The sequence below is a fragment of the Larimichthys crocea genome, chromosome I, assembly GCF_000972845.2.
Source record: "Larimichthys crocea isolate SSNF chromosome I, L_crocea_2.0, whole genome shotgun sequence".
Classification (NCBI taxonomy): domain Eukaryota; kingdom Metazoa; phylum Chordata; class Actinopteri; family Sciaenidae; genus Larimichthys; species Larimichthys crocea.
In genome coordinates this window covers 15,886,596-15,908,986 of record NC_040011.1, presented here as the reverse complement: position 1 = coordinate 15,908,986, position 22,391 = coordinate 15,886,596, and the positions used below count along the sequence as shown (strand labels likewise).

The 22,391-nt window shown below is 40.3% G+C and overlaps 1 protein-coding gene across 1 annotated transcript in view; it reads left to right on the top strand.

Moving 5' to 3' along the window:
• cntn3b (contactin 3b) overlaps positions 1 to 22,391 on the top strand; it is a 50,772-nt gene that overhangs the window by 5,331 nt on the left and 23,050 nt on the right. The window contains exons 2-6 of the mRNA XM_010734936.3: positions 1,088 to 1,223; positions 3,286 to 3,421; positions 13,467 to 13,642; positions 17,965 to 18,063; positions 20,587 to 20,790. Coding sequence (XP_010733238.1) covers positions 1,169 to 1,223; positions 3,286 to 3,421; positions 13,467 to 13,642; positions 17,965 to 18,063; positions 20,587 to 20,790 — 670 coding nt within the window. The 5' untranslated portion in view covers positions 1,088 to 1,168. The remainder of the gene's footprint in view (positions 1 to 1,087; positions 1,224 to 3,285; positions 3,422 to 13,466; positions 13,643 to 17,964; positions 18,064 to 20,586; positions 20,791 to 22,391) is intronic.

Sequence of the window (22,391 nt, the reverse complement as noted above, 5' to 3'; positions counted from 1 at the left end):
ATGGTCAGGTCAGAGGTTTTCTTTCACACCAAATGTGGTAGTTTGAGTTTTAAATGAAAAGTGACAGCTCTAACTCTTACTGACCGTGACTCACCAACAGTTTTTTTGACACCACGTTTCAAAGATTTATACCAACTGGTCAGTCCAGCTCAGAAACCCACGTGCAAAATGTAAAAAGTATCAGCAATACTGAGATTAGCAACAGTGAGGTAAGTGATCACAGTGCTATAATGCATTATGAAGGAGAGTGTTAGTGTATTGTCCTGATGATGGTAACGCTAATGACGGAGTTGTTGTCTCAGACATGACAAAACTCCTCCAGAGCCACAGAAGACATACATCTGTTGTCACAGGCTGAGCTACCCACCCAGTAAACTGATCTTGATGTGCGGAATTGCTGGAGCGCTCCTATAAAGCAAAGAAAAAGAAAAGTTCTACGTTGACGCCTCTTACAGTATACCATATATTTTTATGTCAGCCAGCACTAATAGCTGACAATGAAATGTACCAATTGAAATTTATTGCTTCAGTATATGGCCCTGTTTTTATTTGTTGATCTAAGCCGATGATGCATGTATATAAAAATGAAAACAGTCAGTTTGCTTGCATTGAGTCGGCCACCAAACCCTTTGTTTGAGTATGAAATGGCATTTTGTGGAGTGCTGGTACACAGTCTGCCAGCTCCTATTAATAGTCAAATACGGAGGGAGAGAAGTATCTTTTGAGGTCAATCATTTCCTTCCTCACATCTCTGTAATGCTGCAGAATTGAGCTTGTTAGGCGGGATGAGAAACGCGCGCAGTGGAAAACATACTCATTTAGCAGCTGTTTCTTCCCGTGTGCCACCTGAAAATCACACCGACAGCGGGTTGCATCCCCGGGTTTTTTTGTCTGCTCCTGTTTAGCCCCCATCGCTTCTCAGTTCCTCAATATTCACTTTCTCATCACTTACAGTAACTCCTAAATAATAAGAACCAATTATGTAACGAAGCGGTGCTGTAATCATGTTTTTTTTGCTGATGAATGCTTGTCGTATTTGGATCAAAATGTCATATTTTAATCACATCCATAATTACTTTCCCTTCAGATTAAAATTCTTGTATTCAAGAGAGAGCATTCCATTCACAAGCAATTGGATGAGAGACTTATTAGCCCTCGGCAACTAAAGATGATGTTACCATGGAAACAAATTGTTCTGCTATCAATCACTGGATGCCTTGCAGGTAAGATATTTTAACACATTTTATATTTGAGTCTTACTGCACTTGTTGTCAAGGCTTATGTCACCACAACTCCTAATAAATGTGTGTTTTCTAATGCATATTCATTATAGAAGACTGTGCCTGTTGGTCTTTTTTTGCTCTTCTATAATCTCGCAGCAAACTAGTTGGAGGTTTTTAAATAGCATTTCATTCTTAGTAAGCAGTGTTTATATAAGATATAGAGTTTCATCCATTAGTGTTGAAAATAATCTCAGAAAATATCTTCTTCTCGGCCAAAAAGGTTCCGCTGATTAAGTTGCAGTCGTTACAAGCACAGCATTCCAGCGTGGTGTCCTTCACCGCTCCCCAGAGCAGCGTCCTCCTGCACATTTACAGTACACCGTCAGGGACAACTGGGAGTCCGATCCCATTCCTGTTTATGGCCTGTCCAGATCATTATCAGGATCCATGCAATGAATCCAGGCCTGCATTTTTGCACAATCCACTTGCCGTCGTGCCTTATTCTGCCCTTGTGTGGCCACCTGGGATTTGAGCAGGAGAAGCGCAGACACTCCACCAGAATGTCAACCCTTGTTCAAATGACATTGTAAATCCCAATGAATGTTATTCAAATTGGCTCATGGGTAATTCACACCCAGTGCTCAAGGGAGCGAGATCCAAGCAGTCTCACCTTCCTGGCAGACAAGTGTTTTTAACAGGGTCTTGGTTGTTGCCCATAGGTGCTAGTTCTTATTCAGCGCTGTGATCATAGACTTGGAAACCCTTGAAAAATCACTGCAGATGATAACAATCATTATGACATCTGAAGTGACATGTTGTCTGGCTCTTGTCTGGGGACTTTACAAAATACACAGACAGCTTAGATGTTGCATTCTATTTAAATTCACATGAAGCTGATTAACCGAACCGTGAGGAGAATTCATATGAAGCTAAGGACAGCTCCTCCATATTTCTGGACAACCACCAAGCGTCTCTGTGATTTGTTGTCATATCTTTTCTAAGTCTATTGCACAGTGGAATATATGTTGATTCATTGACATATTACCAGTAAAAAAAAAAAGTGTAGAACAGCTAGCCACATGCTGCAATCTGTTAGCAGTAGGATATTAATTAGGCCTACTCTGGCCGTCTGTTGACTCCGCTTTCATTTAGTACCAGATTGTGTTCCACATCCTTTCCTTTTAAGCTTCTGGCAGATGAGTGTATCCTTATGGCCTCAATTAACCGGTGCATGTGTAGAATGACATAGATGTTCTGAGAATAGATCACTCTATTTTATTTATCACTGTCACTTCCAGGGAAATCATTAATTACTGAGGAAATATGTGAAAATTGGCTTTCTCTAACAGTAGTCAACTCTCGCAGACGACTTAAATCTTCGACTTTTACTGTCATTATATCATTCTGGGCAAGCCGTTAACACTGAGAATCTCAGTGAAGTTCTATCACTCAGTACATGTCAGCTCTCTGCAACTGCATGAAACTTTCTCAAAGCCCTTAGCCAGCTAAATATTTACACTGTAATCAACTCATTTGGTGACATATTTGCAGTATTTTTTATTTACCTGCATTTTTTAAGCAGGGAGATTAATATCTTGGACAGTAGCAACAGTGTGATGATTTATCATGATGATAAAGTGACAGAGTGTGTCCTCTTACTATGGAAAACAGGGCCTGCACGCAGGTGTTTTTGTGTGGCAGCTTCATCTAAAAGATGTAGTAGCAGGAAGTAAAAGCAGATACCAAAATCTGTCAGCATTAATGCTAAACAAGGGTAAGTGGGATTTGCACTTAATGCAAGAGAGGCAAAGGGTGTACACAACGCATCTCGTCTGAGTCTTTGCTTTTCTATGCAAAGAGCAACACCGATCCGAGAATAGGCGGCAACATATAAAGTATATTGAAAAAGTAGTATAAACCCAGTGTCAGAAAGTTGCAGCAAGATTAATGTTTTTCCTCACATAGTCTGTGCGTCTGCTTTATTCTTCCAGTATTTTCTCTTAAGGTCAAAGAGACAATTTTCCTGGCTTGTACGACTATAGACTTTCTCCCCTTTCCCCAGCCTGTACAGAGGATGTCATATTTCAAGGGCCAAGATGGAGGACGGAGCCAAGTGACCTCATTTTACCGATCAACTCCCCAGACCAGCAGGCTACCATCATGTGCGAGGCGGAAGGCAGCCCCACGCCGCAGTACAGGTAAATTACCACATCAAAGTTACATTCCCCCACAAGCCTCTGCTCAACTGTCTGCCCGATTTCACTCTACATCCATGTCACATGGTGGAAATCCATTGCTGCTTAATTGCTTGTGAATCTTCATTGCTGCTCACACAGAAATCAAAGGAGGGTAGTGATAGCGTTGATTGCTATTGATTTACTAAAGAACGTTTTCTGGACATAAATGCTCGAGAGAAATTACGCACCATCCACCTGAAAGACGGGCTTCAAAGAGCATCTGCTTAATTGAGCATCTATTTCTAATTGAACAAAGCTTATCTATATTCAGCCTGAGTTATGATGGAGAGTTAGAGTCAGACTCATGCGGTTTATGAATATGCCCACACCTCAGATATGAGTGAGGTTAACTTTATTCATGATAAGATTTAAGCCAGTGTACGCCTAAGTCTGGTGATTTATAATACGGTGCACGGCTTAAAAAATCATTAGGGGAGAAAAGGAGATTCCAGAGGCTCATTTGCACCACAGATCCTTTGATATCTCCCTGGTTATTCCTTGGCGGTGCACGGAGCCTGCCTGAAAATGGCAGCTGGTGATGTTTTTTTTTTTTTTTTTTTTAGTGGTAGATTGTGTTTCGGAGCTTGGTCAGCACCATGTAGATGCAGAGCAAGCAGGGGGGGAGAGGCAATAACCTTGTGAGTGACATTCCGTTAAATGCTTACATTTCCTATAATGCGTCTGTGCTGAAAACATGGTCCAGGCACAGCAGCGGGGGGTATCATTATACTTGTTGTGCAACCCGAGCTATCCCAGGATGAAGCCGAAACCATCACTCGCATTATATCACCCGCAACTTAAAACACTCTGGCGTTCAATGGTGTTGTTGAGGAGGCTTTCTCTTTCGGGTGCTTTGTGGTGTTAAAGCAATAGTGGGAACTGGTGTTGTTGTCAGTATGAGCTGCAACCTTTTTTTTTCTCCAGCTGAGCGAGCATGTAATATTCCAGTACAAGAGCAGCCCTCCACAGATTAGCACTATTATAGTGTAACATGTCAGCCACATATTAAAGCTGCACTGATCAATATTTTATATGAACAAAAGGATGACTATGTGTAATGGCAAAGGGCTCGCTCGTCCTGACAAACCCACAGAGATTTATGACCCACTCTGCACTTCCTTTTAGCTCTGTGGCGTGTTTGAATGTTCTTTATCTCATTGTTTTGGTTCTGCTGCACATCCTGCAACGTTTACTGTTTTGATTTAGTCCCACCACTTTCATCAAACCTTTTTAGCACAAAAGAAGTTCTGAGAAATGAATGAATGCTAACATTTGTCTGCATATGTATATATGTAATAGTTTGCTAATGCGTTAGACATATCATCTTCACGAGGGGCAATAATTGGTCAAACATGTGACTTTTAGCTCAATTTGGACCAAAACAACGACAAACTGCTGCAGCTTTAAGTTTCAGATACTGTGATGCACTCCAGTATATGGTTGCTAATTATAGCCTTGACATTTTGTATCTTAATTAAAATCCAAATAGAAAATATATACTACCCACAAACTGGTGATAAAAATCATTTTCATGATGTTATTCTTTGAAGTCATCCTGCTTCTTCTATGATCCTTTTGTAGCTTCTCTCTTATTTTGTCTGTTTCTAATGTTTTCTTGGAGCTTTAGTACGCAGAGTTCACTGCATTTCCATCATTTGGAAGCACTCAGCTTCTGTTTGTAATACAAAACAACACATATCTGACTCTAGCGATACTCATCTAGGTCAGTAGTTCCTCTGTTAGGAGTCACTGACCTCAATTATGAATGAAAAATCTGGTTCCAGGTTTAAAAGGAAGAATTGATGTTTTAGCAAGTGAAGTCTCACCACTGTGGATTGACATTTCTGGAAATGCTTTTAAAGACACTTGATTTCTACCCTTAATTTTACATTGTAGAGGGAGTCTTTTTCATTTATTTATTTATTTTTTTGTTTTATTTGGGTTACATCAGTTTTTCTGACACTGATCGTCCTTGACTTGTTTCCCTTCGGGCAAGGAGGAGGACTGTTTGGTCCCGATGATAAAATAGAAAGCACAAATTCTTGGCAATTTATTTTACTAACATTGAAATTAGAACCTCAAAATGTCCTGAGCTGACTGAAAAAATGCCTTTAGGAAGTGGTGATGCTGTGACTTTCACCAGAGTCTGCAAACTGTGCATAGGCCCAGGCCCTGCAAATGAACAGTATTTGTATAATTAGATATGCCAAGCGAGAGGGTATTACATTCAGAGCTCCACACTTAATTTCCTCAGTTACTGCAGCTATTAAGAAAAATTCACCCATTTGGTTTAGTGTCCATAGAAAAAAATTGGGTCATACAATATTGAATTTGTCAGAAAAGATGATGGGAGGCACTGTAGTATGTCAGCTCTCTTGGAATTGGGTAGTTCAGCTTTTTTTGCATATCCTACAGTGATGAAATGTATGAAAAATGAAGAGAAGATTAAATTATTATTCAGGTATTGGTGGATAGTGTCCAAAGGTAATATATTTCCAGCATAGCTGCAATGAACTATAACACAGAGCGAAATAATACAGGGTACAGTACAGTATGGGAGCTGTAGTTGTTTATTTATTTCATTAACATTCAACTGTCCAGCACATATGGGCTTATGTTTGTTATTCAGACAATATGTTAATGTGTACATAGATGCAGCAGTCCTGGGGGTTATTACATACTAAATAATACAGTCCACAATAGTCTGTTTTCTCAAGTCAAAAATAAAATGTATAAGCTGTAAATAAAAAAGTGCATTTGTTGGGGACTATTCTAAGCAATGGATTAATACATGTCTTTCTTCAGTGAACTTTTACAGCAACCAGACTGTGAGTATGTGAGACTGAGTCAAAATCAGCTATAGTGCTCATGTAATGTACTTTTACTCTGCAGAGGAATTTAGCTATATCAGGTTTAGGCTACACAAAACATTAGTCAGGTCCACTTTTAATGAACGTGCATACACCCAACGGCCACTACATTAGTTACTCTAACGTGAATTGTTAAATTGATAAAGTGCATCTTCTCAAAACTTTATTGATCAATCTCTTCCTAACATATCACAGTGAAAATTAAACCACAATTAACGTGATGAGTATAAATAGGAATAAAAAGAGGAATAAAAATAAAATGATTCCAACTTCATGGGCAACAGTGTTTATTTTACAGTATTTGTGAGGTAATGATTCTACCTTATGTCTATTATTGAGCTCTTAGTAGGTGCTGTTGTTGAACAGGAGTGCATTACATTAAAAGGCATTTCCATTTTCATGGACCTTTCATGTATGTAAATGGCCTTGGCAAAATATTACATATATATTATTACATACACCAGTATAATGTGGTCCAGTCTAACACTATACTGCAAATTACAACCTCTCTGACAGTGTCACCAAAACCTGAAACATAATAAACTACAAGTGAATCCAATGAAGGGGTGTATCTGTGTATCCTTTGATTGAGATAAATCATTACCAGTAGATGAACTGTAGACTGTCAATCAAAGAGCACGTCAATGATCAATTCATCATAGAAATCACTAAATGTGAAAGAGTGGAAATATCAGTTTGTTATTTGTGTCTGTTCTCATAACCTTTGCTAGTTAGCTTGAACCGTTCTTGGTTTTGTTTCCAGCACCTCGCTCCGCACCCACCTCCACCCACTCGATGACACCGTGAATATACGAACGGGAACCCTGACAGTTCTTCAGTTGACAAATAGTCCAGTGTAGCGCCAGAGCACACTCCAGGGCTTAGAGCTGTGCTTTATGAATACACCTGTCACTGTGTTTACTATGAATCTGCTGTAACACAGGATCAAGGGCACAGCAGTGATTGGAAAGGGGGAATAAAAAAAAGTACTCTGGCTGGTGTCTGCTATCATGTAATGTGACTTCAGGCAGATGTATGAGTCTCCCTTTGTTTACGGGTCGGTACAGGGTAACAGGGACATAAATAGAACTCGGAGGATGTGATTAGAAGATGTTATTTTTTTTATTTTATTTTTTGTCTAGTTGCAACATAAAAGGCAGATACCGGGGCTGAATCCAGAAATTGTTTAATCGATTTTTATCTTTTGGAGGGTTACTTTTTTTTCTTTTATGGGGTGAGAAAATCCCATGACCCCAAGGGCTTTTGAGATTATTTCAAAACTGAGGGGATAAACTGCAAGAAAGCAGGCCTGCGGTCTTTCTCAAAGGTAGATATATGGACTTTGATTAGATTTTCTGTTGGTGCCTGCTGTAAATCCATCATTTATTTACTTCTTTCTCTTTTAATTTAAATAAAAGCATCATATATCTGGGCTATACATTGAAACTGCTAATGGTATCATGTTTGTTGATGAGGGTTTATGACCGTGTGTGTGTGTGTGTATGCACATGAATATTTCACTAATTCCATAGGAATTTTTAAGCTGATTCATGCACACACACACACACACACACACACAAACACACACTCTGCTACAAGGTGGTTTTAGGAATATTTATCATGTTACATTTGGCTTGAAGGCTAAATGAACATCAATTTATTAAAAAGCAAAAACCTACTATACATAATTGTAGAGAGTACCCTGGTCAGCAGTTGTATTTCCATTATCAGCTCTAAGCTTGTGTGTCTGTGTGTGTGTAGGTGTATCTGTGTGTGTGTAAGCGAACAGTATGTGGTCTGTGTGGTCACTGCCGTCTCTGTGTGTGTCTGGCCTTGAGGAAAGCCAGGTGAGCCAGTGCTGCAGTACAATCCCCAGTCTATTTGATGAGGACACCTCATGCAAAATTGATGTGCACCTCAAGGTCACAGGGAGTTCATTCGGAGCATGCTCAGATCAGCCTGCGCCTGCAGCACTCCACAGCAAATAGGGCTGTTCTCTTGGACTCTGTCGGACTTATTCTAAGCTCCCCTTGGCCTGATGGTGGTGATGGATTCAATATGATTCAGTTTGGGCTGTGCTAACATTGAGACCTCTGCTCTGCCTGCTACACCGTCCTGCTTTTACTCCTGCATTTTGTGTTTGAGAGGGCATTATAACGGAGGAGGACGGGGACTGTTGGTTTTGAAATGACAACAAATATTGCTGTGACATCTTGTGCTCATTAGCAAAAGGCTGCTTATCGGTTGTGATTACAGTTGTTTCGGTTCTATCCACATCAGTACGGTATTGTTTCGTGGGGTTCTCTGGCCTCTTTTTGGCTCATGGCCAAAAAAAAAACAGTTCTGCCAGAGATGTTCCTTCTCAGATTGTTTCATGATACAGTCCTCCAGACAGACGTTTTTGTAGTGTTTCTTCAATGTAATATAATTAATAAGTATTATTATACTCACTCCGATCAATGCTCGCTAACCAACATTTATCAGGACTACTTTCTTGTGAGGCACATCTTGTGAATTATTTACACGTTATGTTGCATCTAATGGGTTTATTAATGGTGAATAAATCATTTATTACTTGTTAATAGATCAGTCGTAACTGCAGCATGACATGTTTCTTTTATGTCTGTAATTCATCAGATGCTTTAAATATTCATTGATTAATAACTCGTAAACATTAACAACATTTTCAGGTGTAGACTTACTCACATGAATGACTTTACATTCCATAGTTTATTACCCTTTATTAATAACTTATAAGATTTATAATCACAGATGACCTACCAACTTTTGCTGTCAGCTTACGAGCGAGTAGGACAGTCTTGTTCTCATAACAGTGTTAAACTGCTTACTTAATGCTTTATTACCCTTCATTAATGCCTTGTTAACATTTATAATTATGACCTACCAATATTTACTGCTGACTTATTAAATTGTTTGATGCTCCAAACTATTGGCCTCCTAGTAACATTTTTGACTGCTTAGGTGATGACTTATTACCCTTCATGAATTGCTTAGGAACATTTATAACTGCAGACTTGATGGCTTGTTAAAAAGTGAGAAAATATTTTATTATTAACATTACTTTTTTAATGCTGGACCAGCCAGAGAGATATTTCACAACCTGCAAACCTAAAAACGCGTTGTTAATAATGATTTTTAAGTGGATATTAAGCATTAGTAAACAATTAAATAACTATTAATGAAGTCATCAGTAACCATTTATTTATACATTTATGAGAAAGTGGTACTTATTTTCTACAGTCGTGCATTATGCAGACATAGATGTGTGTATACAGTTACTGAATACAGAAACAAATGATGATGACGATGATTCTGGGTACAGCTATAGTTGATTACTGAAATTTTGCCCCTTCACTGACCACCACATGGTGGACAGGAGCTGTTATTCCTGCTGTTTTCTTACATCAAATCACGCTGCTGTGTTTCATTACTGGCGGTAGAGGAAGCTGCAAACAGCCCCCCAAACAGCGGTGAAATTGTAATCCATTAAGAGAAGGTAGCTAGTGTTCTCGCTCGTGCTTTCTGTCCCTGTGGTGCAGATGGATCACACCCGTGCACGGTGTGTTGTGCGCAATGTTTTTTTGTGATTTTCCGAGTGTGAAGATTCACATTATTTTTTTTCACTTGCCTCTCACTGTCACTGTCTGTGAGAAAGTGCTTTAAATAATTCAGATCACATTCATGTCTTTAAATATGTGCGTTATTGAATCTTTCTGTATTCAGTCTATCCTAATCTTTTTACCTCACTGTTTTAATCTCATATTTTCATGAAAGCCCATCGTGGGACAGGCAAATTAGCAAGTTGCATCGTTCAGCTGTTTTCAGTTACATTTACCTAACGAGTACACCATACATAAAATAATACAACACTGTATATGAGAGGATGAAAACAGCTCCTGTTGATCTTTCCTCATCTATGAATCGCATCCACCTTTTCCAGGCTCACATGAAACAGTTCAGCACGAGCTCTCTGATTCACCGTGTCGTCTAATATCATAGCCTGTCTCAGGTGTTTCTGCAACAAGAGTATGTAGGTGGCTTTACTGATTGCGTCTGCGGTGTAGAGACACCATCACACCCAGCCAGCTGTCTGCTCCAGGGGTGTGTGTGATCTGTCCATGCTGCCCACCTTTTTTTCCCATTAAGTTCAATCATGCTGGGTGGCTGCAAGTCTAACTAGCCTCCCATCCTTTTCCATTTAACCTCCTCCCCTCCTCCACATACAATAATCCTCCCTTTGGCAAAAACAGAGGTGGGAAAAGATAGTGGCGGATTCAAATGGAGGAATACAAGGACTTAAATGCAACAGTCAAGTGTGTATAGTGTCCAGGATGTTTATATTGGCTCTCAGGGTGTGTGTTTTCATATATATTCTTAGAGACAAGTGCTTTTCATGACAAGTATTGTGCGTTTAATAGTGATATTGTTGGAATAGTGACAAAATCAGTCAGATTAAGTGACTGGCACAGACTGTTAGATGAATAATGTGTGCTACAAGATGAAAGACAGCTTTGTCTTTTGTAGTCTGTCAGACAGGAGACTGGGGAGAGCCATGACTGGCTTTAAGACTGCATGAAACATCGTTCTAACTGGCTGGGAGGGGGAAAAAAATTATATTGATTTTTTTCTTCTCCTTATCATTAGAATTGTCATCTCATAGTCCTGTCGCTGAGGCACATGGCATCCCAATAATTCTTTGTTTCTGAAATTCTATTAGGAAGAAGAAAAGTCATTTTTCACCCGTGTTAATGTTCTGAGATACAGTCTTGTTGGCCTCCGTACTCTTACAGGTATCACTCAGTGTTTTTATTATTCAGTGTGAACACTATTCAATGTTTTGTCTCTTTTGGTAGCCATGATTAATAACTGTTACTTCCTGAACTGAGCTGGCATGACAGAGTTGTTCCGTGACCTTTCCTTGAAGGGAATGGTCCGTAGACAATGCAATATGAAGTTGTCAGAAAGCAATAAGTCAGAAACACAAAAGCACAAACATAAACTAATTAGAAAGCACTCAGGGGGTACTACCAAGGCTGCACAGTCCTTTAGACTCAAAGTTTTAATAACACAAAATGTCGAGGCATTTTTAATCTGCATGTGGCTCCAAATATGCATCAAAATGTGCACAGAGACATAATCACGGGATGCTTTTACCATATATTATAACTTCTTTTAAGTGCTGTAATAATGTGGCAGAAGCTACAGCTTCACAGGCTTTGTGAGCACACTAACATCCTTGTGATTACAATGTGAACATGCTCATTTTTAGCAGGTACGATGTTTATCATGTTAGTTTAGTGTGTTAGCAGCAGTTGTGGAAAGCACATTTACTGAAGCACTGTACTCAAAGTAATTGCTCTTTTATATTTTATGCTACTTTTTACTCCACTACACTTATTTGGCAGCTGCAGTGACTCTGCAGATGAAGATTAGAAACTTACAACGCAATCGTATACAGTAAATAAAACCGCCCAACAGTGTGAAATGATCTCGGCCACAGCCAGTGAAAACATTGAAATGCAGTTCAAATGTTACTGGATCAATAATCATAATAATTTCAGTATTTTTAAAACGTGATGTTCCTTCTTCTACTTGATAAAACCTTTTTTTCCACTGCTGTATTTTGCTAATTAGCACAATTAAAATGTCATTAGTTCTGCTGACAGGCTATATCATCAACCCAAAGTATTGGACAAAGTGAAATGTTTATGTAAAAAGACAGGAGCTCACCAGAATTATCATAATCCATCCTGAGGGAGGGCATGAATCTACGTGCAAAATGTACATTTGTAAAGTTGTCAAGACGTTTCCATTGATGTGAATGTCATGGTGGTGCTAGAGAAAAGGTCAGAGGTTCAGCAAAGTCAGAGGATCCTTCTAATGAATCACTGAAGGTTTAAGCTGATCCGTCCTGTAGATGTTTAGATTCAACTCGACAAGCGAAAACTTTAACCCGCTGTAGGTGCTAGATAAAAAAGTCAGAGGTGACCAAAGTCAAGATCAATTTATCCTCTGGGCAACATTAATATCCGTCCCACATTTCATGGTTCATGCTCAAGTTGTTGTGATATTACAAACCTTAATCTCATTGTGGCGCTAAAAGAAAAGTCATGGGATCACAAGTCAGTATGATTCATCCTCTGGGTACAATGAACATCCATACAGAAAAGAGTGTGGATAACAAAATACCTTCCCCCACTATGCTATGAAATATAATCTCATGTAACTTGCCTGCACCTCAACTGGTACAGAAACAGCAACGAAAAAGAACACAAAGTCCTGCAAAGAGAGTTGCATGTACCATAGGCGGTGATTTACCTGCCTAAAGGACATCTATACCAGATGCTAATAAAAGGTGGCTAGGAGGATCTTTAAGGATCCAAACCACCAGGATAACGACCTTTTCTCCCTGCTGCAATCAGGAAGAATTATCCGTACAGACCGGGTCAGTACTGAAAGGCTCAGACCACTGGGAACCTAAATGAGGACACTGCCTCATATACTATATATGCCTTATTCCTATTGCGGTTGTTGTATTATGCTGTTATCATTATTACTTATTTAGTTTCAATAAGAATGTATTGTAGCACAGCCCACAGAAATACATTTAATGTCAACAATTGTTCTTTTATGACTGTATGTGACAAATAATAAATTGAATTGGATGAAATCTGTGAACATTTTTCCGATAATCTGCTAGCAGACTCATAAATCGCACCAAAAACAACCTCCTTAGTATAAGTAATTAAAAATGAGATGAAATAAAATCCACTTCACCATGCAAGTAGGAAAGAAAATCAATATCACAGCGGCTCTGTCTGGAATTTTGCCTAAATTAATAGCAAAACAAAATACCTAAATTAAATCAGACTGTGGAAAACTGGAAGCTATAGCTGTCCCCGATGTCAAGACATGTTTCCTCTCTTCTTAACTTGCTGTAAGGGATATTCACAACATTCAGATTGCTCTGTTAATAATACAGAACCCTGCTCTGATTACTCACCTTTTATCTTCTCAGCATGATGTGGGTGGACTGATCAAATCGATCTCTGTTATAAACACTGAGCGGGCATCTCCAGGGGGCTCAGCTACTGATTGTGTTTGCGTTTTTCCAGATGGTCACTAAACGGAACACTCATTGATCTGGGGAATGACTACCGGCGTCACATGTCTGGGGGCAGCCTGATCATTAGCAACCTGGACAAGGACCAAGACACAGGAGTGTACCAGTGCACGGCTTTCAACATGTGGGGTTCCGTCCTCAGCCGCAGAGCCAGCCTGCAATTTGCATGTAAGTGATCCTACAATTGCTAACACGTTACTGGCACGACTGCGACACCGCTATGACATTCTGGCATCTCTTTGTATCTGCTGTAAATCAGTCTGACGTGTGTTATATTTTTTTTTCTCCATTTACTATTCCAATTTTCATTCAGATTGCCTGTGAATAGATTTTCACGAGGGGGAAATGGTAATCAAATGAAATGTCAGATGCAACAAACACAGTGGGTGAGGCAGCTTCTGACGGCATCTGAACTCCATTGATTCTCATTAGTGGTTCCAACTCTGACGGCATCTATGCTCGGTCCAAATTGACTCATATTTTGCCAAGTGATACCCCGGGCCCCTGTGATCTGTGCTTTAAAGAAGACGCACACAAATAATGCTTAAGAAGTGTCTCTGCGTCTGTGTAATCACCAGCCACTTCTTTTCGTATAATATATACAGCAGATTGTGAGCGGATCAGATAGTGACAGGCTGTCTGCTGCTCTGTCAGCTCCCCGCTTAGAAGACAAAAAGCGTGTTGGAAAGTGATGCTGTGGAGTAGGGTCCTACCTTCCAGACAGGCACTGTAAAGGCACCTCTCCTCTCTTGATCAAGCCTGCCGACTATTGATCATGTCCCAAGGATAGAGAGCCTTTCACTTCCTCTCAGGAGATGGACTGCTATTATCCCTATACCCCAGTAATGAATCTCACTTGTGGGGACAGGGTGAAGAGCAGAGATGCTTGACATTTATTGTCTTGCCTAATGCACAGTGAGGGAGGTCCAGGAGATCAGCATGGCTGATACTCCGTTTTTTTCCGTGTAATGAGGCCACTGCCCTAAGATAGAAATGTCATGCCTCCTTTGCTGCTATGCTTGGCTTCAAAATGCAGCTGCAACCACTAGAAGCTAACATGTCATCCCTCAGCTCTCATTTGCAATAAAAACAGCTGACATAAAGCGGAGAACTAAACACAAAATTCCAGTCTACACCATCAACATATAGACTGTATGACTGAAAAGTTTAGTTTTTTTTTTTTTTTTACACCTCCTTCTTCCCAGTCAGCGCCGGTCCTGGCCACATTTGCGCCCTGGGCGAACACCCCCCCGAGGCGACCATTTTCTCGTGCGCCCTCACGGCTGCTGGTGCGCCCCTGGATGCGCCGTGCGCCCCCATCAGTCTGTCCGCCGCTCCCGTCTGCCTTGTCAAAACCCCACACCCGGGGCGCCCGCTACGCTGACTTAATGGGCGGTATCGAAAATTCGCGAGGTTTTTTTCTTTTTCGGGCGCTCGTGCGCCCCCCACGGAGAATGCGCCCTGGGCGGCCGCCCACATTGCCCATAGCTAGGACCGGCCCTGTTCCCAGTACTGGTGTCATACAATCTGTCATGCCGCCCTCATTGGTTATGATAACAGTGTCAGTGGCTGGGATCTGGAAACATGGCAACATTAGCTTACTGCACATGCACATTAATGTTTCTCTCCTGGCACCCTCCTCTCAGTCAACCCAGATTTTACAGTTTGATAATGTCACGCATGTGAAAATAGCTTTTCTAGGTCCTGTGGAAGTTTAGCAAATGTTAAACTTTAATGTTTGAAAAAAAAAATCATTATACAGAGAGTAGAGGTTGATCTTGTTTGCCATTGGAGGTGTCCTGCCCTGTTTTAAACAGTTGTTTTCACTTGCAGTATCACGATTGACCACTGGAACAAATTATCATTGAGCCTAAGTTGCCACACCTGACACAGCTCTCTTAATACATCTATGTAGTTTTGTAGATAGAATTACTGGTACAACTTTTCATCTACAGCACAATGCTGTAGTTTTGCATGTGCACTGTTTACTGCACTCGCATTAGCTATCATATTTGATCAAATAGAGTGTGTACAGTGTGAACGGTGTCCCTCGCAGACAAACCCACAGCTCTGACTCCAGCTCTATAGAGCATTTTAACATCTTTTAGCTCATTGGCCCTTGAGTGTTTGCCCTCATTAATTCAGTCTCAGCGCTCTCATCAATGTTGTCTACAGCCATAACTGGCAGTTGTGTTTAATGACAGCGTCGCTGTGGACTATCTGCATCAGCAACAAACAGCATAGTGAAACATTTAGCAGCTAGAGAGACAGATATTTCCCTCAGGAGTTGGTGGAGACCAAAAACTAAGCTAAAAGAGAGTGAATGTTGGGTTTTGGGTTGAGTTTCATTCATCTGGGTGCCACCAACATGATAAAAAGAGAATGTTAATGAAGTTGTGTGACTGCTTGATGTGTAAGTAAACATCTGTTGGCAAACACCATCTCACCACTTTTCAAGGTGATAATATGTCAGCGTTGCGTTTACAGCTTGCACTGCTGCTCCCAAGAGGCCACAAAATAAATACAGCTTTAAATAGTCTGGCTACAGTGTTGGCTTGTTCACATCCTGTCTGATGGTCTGACCACTCATATTTTCTTTTTCTCATAGCCATACTTATACTCACTCAAAATCCATAATTATGGAGTCGTCTCACCCGTAATGATCTTTACTCTCCGAAGTCAAGCTATAAAACTCAGTGACAATGTTCAAATACTTCTGGGCCATTTTGGAAGAGCTAATTATGTAAGAGTAGTCTTACTTGTCACTGCGTATAACACAGGGCATTTATCCTTTGCTGCTTTTCAAAAAATTGGGGCATAAATGAAGAGTGCAGGCACCACTACACCACTAAGTACAGGGTTATCAAAACTGATGATGACTAAAGCTACAAAAAGAAGACCCAAGTTGTAATAAAGCAGATTTTTTTTTGTTTTTTTGTTAAAGTAGCAACCAAACATTGATAGAGTTTTGTATTGTATCCCCTCTCAAGCAGGTTAAAGTAGCTTTGCTCAGGAATACTATTGGACACCATTTATAACAGGGAATGTCTATATGGCGGCGCCATTGCCCAGACCAATCATCTTGGAGCCGTAATGGTTGCTCTCTTTAATATCCAGTCCGGCCATTCTTGTAGGGCAGAAACGGATTCTGCTTACAAAGGAATCACTGCAGCTACAGTGAGTTTGGCCTCTAGCTCTCAGAGTTACAGTGTGTGGTCAGTTCACTCCGGTGAAGCCCATTATTCTTCTGCTCAGAGGCCAGAGAAGAAAGGAGTGTATCCCCTGCAGCACTGAGCCCAGCTACATCTCTACCCTCTTCTGTGCCATTTTGCACGATCTTAGTAAAGGAGTCATCCTTTTTTTGTCCATTAAGTAATTATCAGTAGCTCCCTTTTTCACCTCCTACTGTTTCCAAAAGCGTTGCAGTTATAATTATCAGCCGCTGTGCTGGGCTTTTTCAATCATACACAGTATATGAATCTCGCTCCAGCGCCTCTCCACAGAATCTTAAATGTCTTTAGGAGATGGACTCTGTATTTACTAAGGCTGCCTGGTGAGATCAGAAGGACATCGCCTCTGTCTGTATTTCAAGTCAGCCATCTCCTCCTGTGGCCTCCTCAGTGTCCTGCCGTGACTTGGCTCTCTTTGATTCCACTGCGGTCATCGGAGAGCTGCTCATTAATCTTACCAACACTCTGTCCCACTTCTCTCCATAATCTTCCTTCTCCTAATTTCCCTTATCGGTCACACTGACTTTCTTTTGTTTGTGTTTGGAAGGCTTACTCTAGGCTGTTAGCCAGAGGGTGCAGACAGAGTACAGAGCGGACTGCGGCAGCTTCCCTCCATCAGTCATGAGGCCAGGGGTGGTTTATCATCCCAGGTTTAGGTTTTGTCTGCCAGCAACTGTTCATTCATTTGCAAGGGATAGATTGTGCTGAGAGTATTGATGGGGAAGCTAATGCTTTTAAGTGCAAGATTACACCACATTTAATAATGATGTTACTTATTGCTGCTGGCACAGCAAACTGTCATTTGTCATGCACGCTCCCAGTGTTTGCACAGTCCACGCACAGCGTTTCCTCCTCCCCTGCTCATTTTATCCCATTTCGGCCTAATCTCTTCCTTGTGTTAAAGTGTAGTGTTGCAGGATAAACGTCACCAAGTCAGGTCCATCTATTTCATCAGCACCGCAGATGCCTTTGAAAGCATCGGGGGCTGTCAGGAGGTGTCCCAGGGCAATCAATGATGCCCTATTAAAGTCCCAGAGCTCAGAACGTAACATCAAAAACACGCCTCAGTGAATCAGTGAAGGGAGGAAAACTTATGTCTCCTATTTTCAAAACTATCATTTTCAAAGAAACCCCTGAAAATATTAACAAAATATAATATAACACTGTTTCTCTGTGTATGATTTGTCGTTCTTTGCTGTTGATGATGTTACTTCTTTAAGCTGCCGTCTAATCCTGTTTGGTTTTTATTTGACTCATCAGATCTCGATAATATCAAAACTCAAACGGTGAGGAGCGCTGTCAACGTCCGCGAAGGCCAAGGAGTGGTTCTCTTATGTGGACCACCTGCACATTCTGGAGGTAAGCTCGCTATATTTGGATCTGCTGCTTTTGTGCCTGACTCATAGGAATTACCTCCACCGGTTTCACATGGCAACCTTTGATGAAGGATTACTCTCTGACTCCTAACTTAATCTGTCTTTACACCAATTTCTATGTACACATGCTCTTAATAATCATCCTCTTATGTATTTCATACTGAATATTACCAAGCAAATCCCTGTTTTGGTGTTTCTTTCTTGATTCTGACTGTTTCTAATTAAAGCAATATGTCTCTAAGCAAGTCTCAAAGGAATATTTGACATTTTGGAAAATATACATGGATATATATACATGGATTCTTGCTGAGAGTTAGATAATATTAAATAATAGCTACAGCACAAAGACTGGAAACAGCTAGCATGAGTCTGTTCCAAAGTGGCATTATCAGCATATCAGCACCCCTCAGGCTCGATGATTTACATGGTATACCCAATTGCAGGTTTCCCAAACCTTCTTAAACATCAGATTTAAAGATTTTTTACTTTCTGGGCTCAATTCCCGCTAGAACCCAGCATAGCATAGTTTGAGACACAGATCAAGGTGACCGTTAGCATCACACTTTCTTGTAGCCTATTCACGAACGTCAAGTAACAAAGTTTTTTTTAATATGTTCCTGCACAATATAAATTGCAGCACTTTCACTTTTTTTACAACAACTTTCAAGGCCCCACTCAAATTCACAAGTTTTCAAGAATTTTAAGGACTCGTGGGAACCATGCTTATTTGTTTAACCCATTTAAAAGTTGCCGTTTTACGAGGGATTATGTCCTAAACAAACAATTACTACTTTTTGACTTAGTAACTTCCTCATTACTCCCGTAAAGTACAGTTGTTCAGTCGTACGCTTCAGTTTTTTATGATACGCAGATTTTACCTTCAGACATAGCTAAGCTAGCTGTTTCCTCCATTTCCAGTATTTATGCTAAACTAACTAGCTTAGCTGGGCACACATTCAAAAAAGATGTTTAAATTGAGGCCACACATTGGAGATAAAGATGCAGACTCAGCCCCACCTCTGTTAGTATCCTCAGAGAACTCAGGACATGGACAATGGCTGGTGCCTAGCTTGTGTCCTTCTTGATACAGTAGCTTAAACATTGGAACAACCAATTTCCTTCACAAGAGAACAGTTTGTAGCATGGTGCATTGTACAGCTGGTCTATAGGATAATGGGTCAGAGTACTTGTGTGTAATACAGTTTGACAGCTTTCCTCTGACATAGGCTTATACGCGGTTGGCTGCTGTAACCGTAGCGCTATTGTGTTTCTCCAATTTTCAGAGGAGAATGAAAGTAAGTCTGCAGATCCTTTCTTCCCTTCTTGCCCTGTTGCTCCCTCTCTGCCTCTCCCTCTTTCTCTCCCTCCCTCCCCCCTCTTTTTCTTTCTTCTCTCTTGAATTTTGAAAGCATCGATTTGCTACATAACCTTGAACTCCACTGAAGTTTATCACACCTATAAGGCATCCCTTCTGGTTTTCATTATGCTTCATTGACTTTGCGTTCTGCAAAAGCTTTTTCCTCCACTACCGCATCCATTATCACATCGCTCATACATGATGAATTAAATACACTATTGTCGGAAGCAATTGCGATCGTATCACTTTTATGCTCCGTCATACACATTTGTTTACTCAAATGCACATACAGTAAGTCACTTTTTTCTGTTATATAAAAGCTGTTGTTTTGTGTTACCACTTTTTACTTGACTTACATTTTTTTTCACCACTTTCTATCACTGCTCATTACAGTCACATAGTTCAGATAGAGGTTGTGCTGACTCTGACTTTGTGGCTCATGCTTGCTTAATAAGAAGAAGCTTTGTGTCTGCATCGCTGCACCCAGCTCGGACGCTCGATCACATCCAAAGCTGGGCGGCTTGCCCCCCATGGGGGAAGGGGGCATCGACTATGATTGACAGTCATTGCATACACCTTTTGACTCGGGGCCCCTCACCTCCGAAGTGGAATATTACACAGGGTGTCTCCACGCGCTTGCAAATCTGTGCAGCACGCACTTCTCAAATGTGACATGGTAATTCATCATGGCAGGTCTCTCCTTTCTTTATGGTAGACCTGCTGCTTGCGAAGAGGCATCACAACAGATTCGTACTTCCATACGTCAATCCATCCATCCGTCCATTCGTTCGAGTCTAGCGTGAATCAACCCAGTCAGTCAGGGACCCGGAGAATGGGGGCCGCGTGTCAGGCGAGGGCCACTGACGCGCTGTAATCCATTTTGTTTCGCTCCCTTTCCTTAGGTCTCCCATTTCTTCTGCACTGTTACCTATTACATTTGCCACAGTATCTCTTCCCAAGAAACCTGAGATAAGGGAAGGAAATGATGTGATATGCTAACATTTTTAGGCCAAAGTAGTTTTTTTTTTTTTTTTACATTCTGCCATCCCAGCAGATGTATCTAACTCTGCATGTGTGGAATCTGTGCTTTGAAAAGGCATCAGTGGACCAAGGCTTCTCTAAGTTGGTCTATTTTCCTTCCTATTCCAGAGCTGACATTTGCTTGGATCTTCAATGAATACCCGTACTTCGTCCAACAAGACAGTCGTCGATTCATCTCTCAAGAGACCGGCAGTCTGTACATCGCCAAAGTGGAGCCCTCAGATGTTGGAAACTACACCTGTGTGGTAAACAACACTGTCACAAAGGAGAAGGTGCTCAGCTCTCCTACACCGCTAGTCCTCAGGAGTGACGGTAAATGCCTAAAACTGCAGACAACCTTTAGTTTGTACCTCCCTGGTTCATCCCACTGTTATGTTTATGTGTCAGATTTACCTTTATATCAGTCATCATGGAAATAAGCCATGTTTGCAGTATCTTTATTTAAAGATAGTCTAGATATTGTGAGTGGTCATTGCCCAGTATGCGTCAATTTGTTGTTTGGTTTAAGTTAAAACTGAGCTACATTTGGTTGAAAAGGTGAGATAAAAATGTTTTTTTAGATTAGAAAAACATTATAATTGAGATTTTTTTCTGACTAATTAAGGTACAGGTCTGTATTTGTGGTCCACTAAACAAGATATGATCAAACTCACAAACGTATACTGTTTCTACATAAACAGAACATAATAATAAAATAATTCAATTTTTGTTGTTTAAGCTAAGCAGTCAGAGAGAAGTAATTACCTGAACTCACAATATTTATCAATTTTATTCCCATTTTTGAAAAATATAATAATAATAATAATAATACATTTTATTTAAAAGCGCTTTTCAAGGTACTCAAAGACACTTTACAAAGAATCAAATCATCAAAATATAAAATATAATAAGTAATTTACTTAGCATTATTTATTGATACTTAGATATGATTATGAAATAGTAAAAGAGGCACATCCATTGATAACAGATACATATTTAGTAAGATATATTAATAGTAATAATAAAATTGTGGTTAAGTCCAACCAAACAACTCTTTGATATTGGATTAATGATATTACTGACAGCTCTTCACTCAAACAGCTTGAGCTAACGTTATTGTTAGCTTCCGAGCTTGACAGGTGCCGAGCTTACTGCTAAGCTACTTGTCTGACATCGACTAGAGGCTAAATCACCTGGATTCTTTTGTAGAAAAAGACGTGTCTGTTTCTTTTAGGAGCAATACAAAAATATACTTGTTTTTTTTTTTTCAAAATGAAACAGAGCAGAGTTTGTTTTTCCAGCCATTCCTGGCTAAGTGTAAATGTTGCTACTAGCATGCAGGGAGCAACCAGACAACAACCATTATTTATTTTTTGCTCTTTTGCAGTTTCTGATTAAACCGTTCACTCGGGACCAGTTGTTAAGACATAATGATGAAGCTACAAAATAAATTGCAGTCTGCAGTCACTGTGATGTGTTTTTTGGTACGAGCTTTCTATTAGGCACCCACAATACTTATTATCTGGACCACAACTTGTTGTATGTTAATGACAGCTGCAGACTTGTTGGCTTAAATCTGCAGTGGGTAACTTTTATGAACTTAACAGTGGGTAACTTTTTTGTCTCATACCCAGGTCATCGAATAATGACTATCTTTCTCAGCTCGGATTGATTGTTTTTATCAAGACACTGTGGATTCTTGCAAATGTCATTAAGAGCACCACGAGAAACCACAGAAACCTGCTATTGTTTTCACGCATAATCTGTCTTGTGTGTTACTGTCAAGATCATGTGTGAGTTACTTGCAGCAGCTTTAAAAGAAAATGAGACACTTTACAATTCAGCAATGCATTGCCAACAACTTAACAGTGTTATTACAAAATAGAAAGGGTAAACACCAGACATACAGATTTTTCATAGCCGGTTAGTTGTTA